Below are 10310 nucleotides of genomic sequence, written 5' to 3' on the forward strand. Positions count from 1 at the left end.
AAAAAAAAAAAAAAAAAGAAGAATATTCAGTATTAATAGTGATTATTGTTGTGTCTGTTTCCTGTGTCTTATGTAACAAATCACTATAAACCTGATAGCTTAAAACAACATAAATTTATCCTCTCATAGTTCTGGAGGCCAGAAGTCTAAAATCAAGGCATTAGCAAAGCCACTTTCCTTCCAGAGGCTCTAGGAGAGAAGCTGTCTCTTGCCACTTCCAGCTTCTGTTGGCTGCTGACATCCTTGGCTTCTGGCCTCATCCCTTCAGTCTCTGCCTTCATCATCACATTGCCTCCTCCCTTTTTCTATGTGAATCAGATCTCCTTCTGTCTCTCAAAAGGACACTTGTAATTGCGTGTGGGACTTACCCTATTAATCCATGACAATCCCGTAATCCCAAAATCATTAAATTAATCACATCTGCAACATCCCAAGTTCCAGAGAAGATTAGAAGGGGGAATATCTTATTTTTTTTTTGAGACAGGATCTCTGTGTCCTAGGCTGGAGTGCAGTGCTACAGTCATGGCTCACTGTAGCCTCCACCTCCTGGGCTCAAGCGATTCCCCCACCTCAGTCTCCAGAACAGCTGTGACTACAGGCACTCACACTGCCACACTTGGCTCATTTTTTGTATTATTTGTAGAGACGGGATTTTGCCATGTTGCCCACTCATGCTGATATTGAACTTCTGAGCTCGATCGATCCTCCTACTTTGGCTTCCCAAAGTGATGGGATTACAGGTTCAAGACAGGAATATATATACATATTTTAGATGGAGTTTTGCTCTGGTTGCCCAGGCTGGAGTGCAATGGCGCAATCTCGGCTCACCACAACCTTCACCTCCCCAGTTCAAATGATTCTCCTGCCTCAGCCTCCCTAGTAGCTGGGATTATAGGCATGTGCCACCATGCCTGGCTAATTTTGTATTTTTAGTAGAGATGGGGTTTCTCCATATTGGTCAGGCTGACCTTGAACTCCCGACCTCAGGTGATTCACCCACCTTGGCCTCCCAAAGTGCTAGGATTACAGGCATGAGCCACTGTGCCTGGCTAAGGAATATCTTTTAAGAGGCCGTTATTCATCCCACTACAGTGATTCTTACTCTTGAGGAAGGTGAATTATGAGGGACTTCTACTTTATTCTACTGTATATATTTATATAAATCCTTGAATTTTTCAATAAGGATTCATGCTATATTTTCTTAACAGCAGCAAGTTACCTGCATTTCTAAGTTCAAATATTTTTGCACTACCTGCTGGTGACCAGGTCCCATTATAGGGAAATGGAAGCAAATATTTTGACAGAAGCAAAATTATGTTTCTTTTTGTTTTCTCTCTCTCAGAATGATCTTGGAAATGGTAAAATAACAATAACAATAAAAGGATGATTAACTTGTAGTTTAAACCCAAAATAAGTAATATTAAAAGAATACCTAGATCCTATAAATGAATCGCAACCCAGATACTTAGAGAACTGACATGTAGGATTCCACAACAATGTTAATCCTTGATCATGGGGAAATAGTAGATTTAAGAAGACCTGATATAGAGAGTATCTTCATGTGCCGGGTGCCGTGGCTCATGCCTGTAATCCTAGCACTTTGGGAGGCTGAAGTGGGTGGATCACCTGAGGTCAAGCAAGACCAGCCTGCATGGTGAAACCCCATCTTTAAAAAAAAAAAAAGAAAGAAAGAAAGAATCTTTACTTTTAGAAAGGGCCAGAAGTGAATTCTGTAAACGTTAGACTGGTGAGCTAAATGTTAAGCCTAGAAAAATGTGTTAGTAAGCTGTTAAGTTAATATTTTTGGGAAAGCTTAGAAAAGAAAATGCTTTAGGGACCAGCTTCCTTCATAAAAGCACAAGGTATGTCCATCCTAATTTCATTTATGAAATAATTACTCATGTATTATTATGTTATAGACAGAATATGTGTAATTTTCAGACAATGAAAAAGCTTATTTTTTTTTAAAGTAGAGAAATGTGAGCTGCTTGTGATTGATTTGTAACTAATTTAGCAATTGTACCATGAGATTACTGATTTATGAGGTAAAGTCATCAGGAAACTACCTCTAGTGGTTGCTACAGGGCTTTGTCCTGTCTCAGGCCTGCTGCAAATATATGTGTGTGTGTATAATTAATTTCTATAAATATAAATTTTTAAGAATTTAAAGTGAGTATATTTTTAATAGCTCTATTAACATATAATTTACATACCATAAAATTTACTCAGGCTAGGTGGGGGTGGCTCACGCCTATCATCCCAGCACTTTGGGAGGTTGAGGCAGGAGGCTTACCTGAGCACTTGAACCCAGAAGTTCAAGACCAGCCTGGGCAAGATAGGGAGACTCTGTTTTACAAAAAATTAACAAATCAGTTGGGCAGGGTGGCATGTGCCTGCATTCCCAGCTACTCAGGAGGCTGAGGCAGGAGGGTCACATGAGCACAGGAAGTTGAGGCTGCAGTGAGCTGTGATCACACCACTGTACTCCAGCCTGGGCCACAGAATGAGACCCTGTCTCAAAAAAACAAAACAAAACAAAACAAAACAAAATCCCTAAGTTTACCCATTTAAAGTGGTTTTTTTAACCATATTTACAGAGCAATAAGTCATCATAATCTAATTTTAGAACAGAAAAGTTAGTTTTATATACTGTATGGTGAATTTGCTTTTTTTGCTTAGGATACATTTGGGTATCGTTTATGTCTGTACATTGTATAGAACATCATTCTTTTTGACTTAGATGTATATTATATAAATGTACTATGAATTACTTGAACAATCTTCCACTGATTAAATATCTAGACTGGTTTCAACTTTTGCTGTTATAAATGATGTTGTAAGGAGCAGCCTACATCTTCACATACTTGAGTGTATGTGTATTCCTTTACTTGTGTTGCATTGTTCCTCTTAATCCTAGTTCAATTTATAAAGTAGATGTTGATAACCACTTTATGTCTCAGGAGTCAGTTTCAGAGAATTAAATGGCGAAGTCCACATTGCTACTAATTTAACAGAACAAGTTGTTCTTTTTTGTTGTTGTTTTGTTGTTGTTTTAATGTAGACGTAGTCTCCCTATGTTCCTCAGGGTGGTCTTAAACTCCTGAGATCAAGCAGTCCTCTCCTTGGCCTCGCAAAGTGCTGTGCTTATAGGCCTGAGCCACCATCCCCAGCCCCTGAACAAGTACTTCAATCTCATTTTTTGTTGTTTTTTCATTATAAGTGCTGTGGTTTTCTAGTACTCACAGGATTTTGACAAATTAGAGTGTATCCAGAAAAGCATGACTAGAATTAGGGAGCAGTAAAAGGAACTAGGGATGTTTAGGAGATACATATTTATTTTATTTGTTCAATGTGTATTTATTAAGCACCCACTATGTGTCACATCCTGTTATAGATGGTGGATGGACAGCAGTTACAAGACAAACAAGGCCCTCTTCTTTCATGATGCTTTTGTTTCAGTGAGGGGAAATGGACAAGTTTCTTGATCTTACCTGTTTACTTTAACAAGTAAACAGGTAAGATCATTTTAGATAGTGACAAGTACTGTCAAGAAAATAAAACAGGATAATTAAGTGACCAAGGAAAACTCATTTAGGAGGTAACAGTGCTGATACCTAAATGACAGAAAGGCAATGTTTATATGTCTATCTATAGATATCTTTATGTAACATGAATGGTAATTACATTTAATTAGATTAGAAATAGACTTCCTATAGATGATAATAATAGTTTCAAAAACCAGCAGTACTACTTACACACTATTTTACCCAAACTCTCTGAACTTCAGTTTTTATGTCTACAAAGTAGAGATAACAAACCTAGCTCACAGAACTTTTTGGAAGGCTGGATAAAAGGGTTAGGCAAAAGCATCGAGCACTGGCCCATAACAGGCTCTTATTAGGCACTGAGTGAGATTTCATAATGCTCCATACAAAGAAAACATTTCTGACAATTATTGCAGAACACAAATTGAATGACTTTCATGTGTTAGTGATTTTCCTATCAGTGGGGGACATTTAAGCAGCCTTTTTTTTTTTTTTTTTTTTTTTTTTTTTTTTTTTTTTTTTTTTTTTTTTTTTTTTTTTTGAGACAGGGTATGTCTCTGTTACCCATGCTAGAGCACAGTGGCGCAGCCATGGCTCACTACAACTTTGATGTGGGATCAAGTGATCCTCCTGCCTCAACCTCTTAAGTAGCTGGAACTGCAAGTATACACCACCATGCTTGGTTAATTTTTAAATTTTTCATAGAGATGAGGTTTCACTGTGTTGCACAGACTAGTCTCAAACTCCTGGGCTCAAGCCGTATGTTTCCCTTGGACTCCAAAGTATTGGGAGTACAGGCGGGAGCCACTGGTACCCAGCTTCGTAGCCAGAAGATGGCTGTTCTTGAAGACATTCATGCATTAACTGAGGAATAAGACAAGTTGACCTGACAGCCTTTCCCTGTCCCATTGCTGATAAGCCTTCTGTCTTTAGAGCGTATTTTAGTTCATTTTCTCACTGCTATAAAGAAATAACTTTAGAATAGGTAATTTATAAAGAAAAGAGATTTAATTGGCTCATGGTTCTGCAGGCTATACTGAAAGCATGATGCTGGTATCTGCTCAGCTTCTGGGGAGGCCTCCAGAAACTTCAAATTATTGCAGAAGACAAAGTGGGAGCAAGGGGTTTTACATAGCAGGAGCAAGAGACAGTGAGGAGGGAGGTGCTGCACACTTTTAAACAACCACATCTCACGAGAACTTAATCACAGTGGTGAGGATAATACCAAGGGGATGGTGCTAAGCCATTCAAGAGATTGATCTGCAAGATCCAACCACCTCCCGCCAGGCCCCACTTTCAACATTGGAGACTACAGTTAGACATGAGATTTGGTGGGGACATAGATCCAAACCATATCACAGTCCTAGTTCACAGCTTGGGAAATACACTCAGGCATGTTTTTGAAGCCTAAAGGGGCCTTCTGGAATAGTGGTTTAAAAATCTTTTTAAAGCAGTGGCTTAAGCCTGAAATCCCAGCACTTTGGGAAGCCAAAGCAGGTGGATCACTTGAGGCCAGGAGTTTGAGATCAGCCTCACCAACATAGTAAAACCCCATCTCTACTAAAAAATAAAAAAATTAGCTGGGTATGATGGCACATGCCTGTAATCACAACTACTTGGGATGCTGAGGCATGAGAATCACTTGAATCTGAAAGGCGGAGGTTGCAGTGAGCCAAGGTCGCACCTCTGCACTCCTGCACTCCAGCCTGGGTGACAGAACAAGATTCTGTCTCAAAAAAAAAAAATTAAAGCAACAGTACCCTTCTAAAGAAATATTGAAGTCTGATCTGTAAAATTTAAAATTCGATCCACTAGATGAAATTGGTAATGAGAGGTTACCTATTTTATTGTTCACTTAATATCTCTTGCATTTGTATATATGCGTTATATGTTTACTAAAGAACTCTTTTTTTTTTTTTTTAATTGTCATAGCTACTACTTAAGGTAAATCTATGTTATAGGCTAGGAAGTAGGCATGGAGAGATAAGTAACTTGTTCTGATCCCGGAATAATCCTTAATGGAGTCAGAACTATAACCTGAATCTCTTAACCCCTGTGTCAATGGACTTTTCCTCTAATACGCTTTATTAATCACTTTATAGCTTTCCTTTCTTTCTTTCTTTTATAGAGTTAATTATTTATATTGTAAAGAATTTTAATAGTCCTGGGGACTTCCTTGAAGGATCATTTTCACTTTTGCTCAGAAGAAAGCTCTGGATCTATCAAATAAAGAAGTCTTTCGTGTGGGCTACATATATAGATGTTTTCATGAAGAGGAGTGAAAAGCCAGAAGGATATAGACAAATGAGGCCTAAGACCTTTCCTGCCAGTAACTATACTGGCAGTAGCCGGCAAATGTTACAAGAAATTCGGGAATCCCTTAGGAATTTATCTAAACCATCAGATGCTGCTAAGGCTGAGCATAACATGAGTAAAATGTCAACTGAAGATCCTCGACAAGTCAGAAATCCACCCAAATTTGGGACACATCATAAAGCCTTGCAGGAAATTCGAAATTCTCTGCTTCCATTTGCAAATGAAACAAATTCTCGTAGTACTTCAGAAGTTAATCCACAAATGCTTCAAGACTTACAAGCTGCTGGATTTGATGAGGTAAGAACTTTTAAAGACAATGGATTCTTCTTACCTTATGCTACATAACATTTTTGGGGTGAAAACATGCCAAAATGTTTCCTTTAAGAGAATTTAACCGTGTATACAAATTTACATATTCTATCAGCAAAGAATGTTATGTTTATAATTCCATTAATTATTATAACAAAATAATTGTTATTTCCTTAGTTTCTTCTGTGATATGTATCACTAAATTCTGGAGTTTCTGGAATTTAAAAGGCCAGGTCATGAAGTCAGAATGGAAGTGCAGTTGAAGAAAGCCACAGGTGAGGGTAGAGGAAAGACATCTGTTTGTGTGAAATACAATGGTGAACTAAGTGTCTGTTGGGGAAATGATAGTTCCGAGAATATGAAATTTAACTTCATAGTAGGGAGAAAGAATTATAGTTATGGGTTTGTGTAAGCAGTTGTGTTCTCAGGCCCAAATCTTAAATTTACAAAAACTAACAAAATTTCACTTCAGACTAACTATGCCAAGTCTTTAATATTTATCTTCAGAATTCATTTTGAAATTTTTTCATTATCCATATATTTAATGATTTTGTTTAGATTATCAATGAAATTTGTTTCTTACAGTAACATACCTTGTGAGCATGAATATTTTAGATGTCAGGAGCCATTTTAGATAAATATTGGCAATGTAAAATGTAATTAAATGTGAATAATCAAAAGTTAGGCCGGGCGCAGTGGCTCACACCTATAATCCCAGCCCTCTGGGAGGCTGAGGAGAGCAGATCACCTGAGGTCAGAAGTTTGAGACCACTCTGATCAACATGGTGAAACCCCATCTCTACTAAAAATACAAAATTTGCCTGGCATGGTGGTGCATGCCTGTAATCCTACCTACTTGGGAGGCTGAGGCAGGAGAATGACTCTGCCTCCAAGAGGCAGACGTTGCAGTGAGCTGAAATCATGCCATTGCACTTCAGCCTGGGCGATAAGAGGGACACTCCATTTCAAAAAAATAATTACATTTTTCACAATTACAGTAACATGTTTTCCTGATTGTAAAAAATATTACCTATTTTATCTTAATAATTTAAAAGTATAAAGAAGAAACTGAAAATTACATTTAGCTTCACTATATAAAGATAACTACCCTTAAAATTCCTTCACTGTTTTTATATGGGTTTTGTGTGTGTGTGTGTGTGTGTGTGTGTGTGTGTGTGTGTGTGTGACCAAATTTCCATATATTTCTGTATTTAATTTAAAAAGTGAGAACCTGACCAGGCACAGTGGCTCACGCCTGTAATCCCAGCACTTTGCGAGGCCAAGGTGGGCGGATCACGAGGTCAAGAGATAGAGACCATCCTGGCCAACATGGTGAAACCCCATCTCTACTAAAAATACAAAAATTAGCTGGGCGTGGTGGCACGTGCCTGTGGTCCCAACTACTTGGGAGGCTGAGGCGGAAGAATCACTTGAACCCAGGAGGTGGAGGTTGCAGTGAGCCGAGATTGCGCCACTGTACTTCACCCTGACAACAGAGCAAGACTCCGTCTAAAAAAAAAAAAAAAGAAAAAAAGTAAGAACCTATGTATGCATTATAGCAAAAGATTTAAAAAGGGAGATTTACAACTAAACTGTAAGGGAAGAAAAATTATTTCTGGCACATTCTATTTACCTATTTGATTAATATTATTTTCTATCATTTTTATACTTAAGTGTTCTAAAAATACTGGATTTAAACCCGGAAATAGAGAGAGGAAGAGGAGGGAAAGACATGGGATAATGTTTTTCTGGTTAGTATTAGGAGGATTAAAGAAATGGCTTGAGTGGAGATTGTCCCAGCACTTTCTTCCTAATCCCTTAGCCAAAAGGCAAAGAATAATTATCTATCTTATTTTTTCCTTTACATTTGCTAAGCAAAGAGAAGTTATGAAATCACATAGCTATAAAAGCCCCTAGTGGTCATATGTTATGTCAGTTTAGTCACCCAGTAACATGTACTTAAGGAGCTCTTATTATGTGTGCACCTCACGCAACAGTCAGTATAGCAAGTTGTACCAGATGTGGCCCATACCTTTAAGGTAATTAAAAGTTTTCTTTTCTTTTTTTTTCTTTTTGAGACACAGTCTTGCTCTGTCGCCCAGGCTGGAGTGCAGTGGCATGATCTTGGCTTACTGTAACCTCTACCTCCCAGCTTCAAGCGATTCTCCTGCCTCAGCCTTATGAGTAGCTGGGACTACAGGTGTGTACCACCATGCCCAGCTAATTTTTGTATTTTTAGTAGTGATGAGGTTTCACCATGTTGGCCAGGATGGCCTCGATCTCTTGACCTCGTGATCCACCTGCCTCGACCTCCCAAAGTGCTGGGATTACAGGCGTGAGACACCACGCCTGGCCTAAAAGTTCTTTCTAATAAAGACAGTTTTAAGAATTCTAAGGCATTGGTCAATGCTCTAGTCTTTATTGGTAATAATAACAATAATTGGTTTGTATTGCAAAGATATGCTTGTGCTTTTTTTTCATTAAAGTTCTACTACACAAATAATATGTTAGCTTTATTATAATTACACATTTCAAATTGTCACAAGATTGCTTTATGAAAGTATTTAGACATTTATCATTCCTCATTTGTCCAAATAATGAAGTATGGTGTTATTTATACCAATGGTGATATAAAGAATCTGGCAGTCTACTTGTACTTCCTTGAATCACTAATTCTGGTAGCATCCCATGATATTGTAGAGTTTATCTTGTTCAAGATCCTAACCTGGTATTTCAAAATTGTTATCTAGTTTTCACTTCATTCTTTTTTATCATTTCAGAAACCCTAACCTACTCCTTTTATTAGCTATGCCAAGTTCAAGATAGTGCCTTTATTTTTTTTGATAATATGTTTCTGATGACCCTGTAAAATTAAAAGCTCAAATATTTCAAGATTAATTTTCTAATAGGAATAAATGTTAAATAGGATTGATGCATTCTTGGAGCACATATTACAATCACTGGGGTATATTTTTGCTTATAAGCATGAAAACCAAAAGCGTAATTATGTGGACATATTTTCTTATCACATAAGACTTCTGGCCAGGCGCAGTGGCTCACGCCTGTATCCCAGCACTTTGGAAGTTCAAGGCAGGTGGATCACTTGAGGCCCCGTGTTCGAGACCAGCCTGACCAACATGGTGAAATTTGTACAAAAAAGTACAAAAAATATTTGTATAAAAAATTCAAAAAAAAAAATTAGCCAGGCCTGGTGGCACATGTGTGTAGTCCTAGCTACTTGGGTGGCTGAGGTAGGATAATTGCTTGAACCTGGGAGGCAGAGGTTGCAATGAGCTGAGATTGTGCCAGTGCACTCTAGCCTGGGCAGTAGAATGAGACTCTGTCTCAAAAAAAAAGACTTCTAGCTGGGTTGTGATAGCTCACACACTTGTAATTCCAGTGCTCTGGGATGCCAAGGCAGGAGAATTGCTTGAGCCCAGGAGTTCAAGTCCAGCCTGGGGAACATAGTGAGACCCTGTTCCTACAAAAAAAATTTTTTAATTAGCCAGGTGTGGTGGCATATGTTGGTAGTACCCAGCTACTCAGGAGGCTGAGGTGGGTGGATCACTCAAACCCAGGAGATGAAGGCTGCAGTGAGTTACGGTTGTACCACTGCACTCCAGCCTGGGCAACAGAGTGAGACCCTGTCTCTAATGGAAAAAAAAAAAAAAAAAAGACTACCATTCCAAAGTTAGTGATTTGAGCATGCTGTTTTTCACACTGGCACTAACACCTCAACTTGATGAAAGCTTGATTTATGTTTTTACAGATGTAAAAAATAGTTTAAAACACAGCAGTAAATATTCAAACATAAATGTTAGCATAGTAATCACCAAAATCACAAGGCTGAAATTCCAGTGCATTTAACAAGAATATGGGCCAGGCGCAGTGGCTCACACCTGTAATCCCAGCTCTTCAGGAGGCCAAGGTGGGTGGATCACTTGAGGTCAGGAGTTCGAGACCAACCTGGCCAACAAGACAAAACCTTTTATATATTTAATAAAAAAGTATATAAATTAGCCAGGCATGATAACGGGTGCCTGTAATTCCAGCTTCTCAGGAGGCTAAGGTAAGAGAACCACTTAAACCCAAGAGGCAGAGATTGCAGTGAGCTGAGATCATGCCACTGCACCCCAGCCC

General features: G+C 38.5%; 1 protein-coding gene across 3 annotated transcripts in view; it reads left to right on the forward strand.

Annotated features, from left to right (window-relative positions):
- LATS1 (large tumor suppressor kinase 1) overlaps window positions 1–10310 on the forward strand; it is a 52194-nt gene that overhangs the window by 8988 nt on the left and 32896 nt on the right. For 2 of the 3 annotated variants that reach the window (XM_017505742.2, XM_017505741.2), the window contains one exon: window positions 5674–6158. In XM_017505742.2, coding sequence (XP_017361231.1) covers window positions 5814–6158 — 345 coding nt within the window. In that variant the 5' untranslated portion in view covers window positions 5674–5813. Of the gene's footprint in view, window positions 1–5673; window positions 6159–6347; window positions 6446–10310 lie in introns of those variants that run through there. The other variant, XM_017505743.2, reaches the window with a different exon arrangement.

This window comes from Cebus imitator, unplaced genomic scaffold (genome assembly GCF_001604975.1).
Source record: "Cebus imitator isolate Cc_AM_T3 unplaced genomic scaffold, Cebus_imitator-1.0 Scaffold341, whole genome shotgun sequence".
Lineage (NCBI taxonomy): Eukaryota > Metazoa > Chordata > Mammalia > Primates > Cebidae > Cebus > Cebus imitator.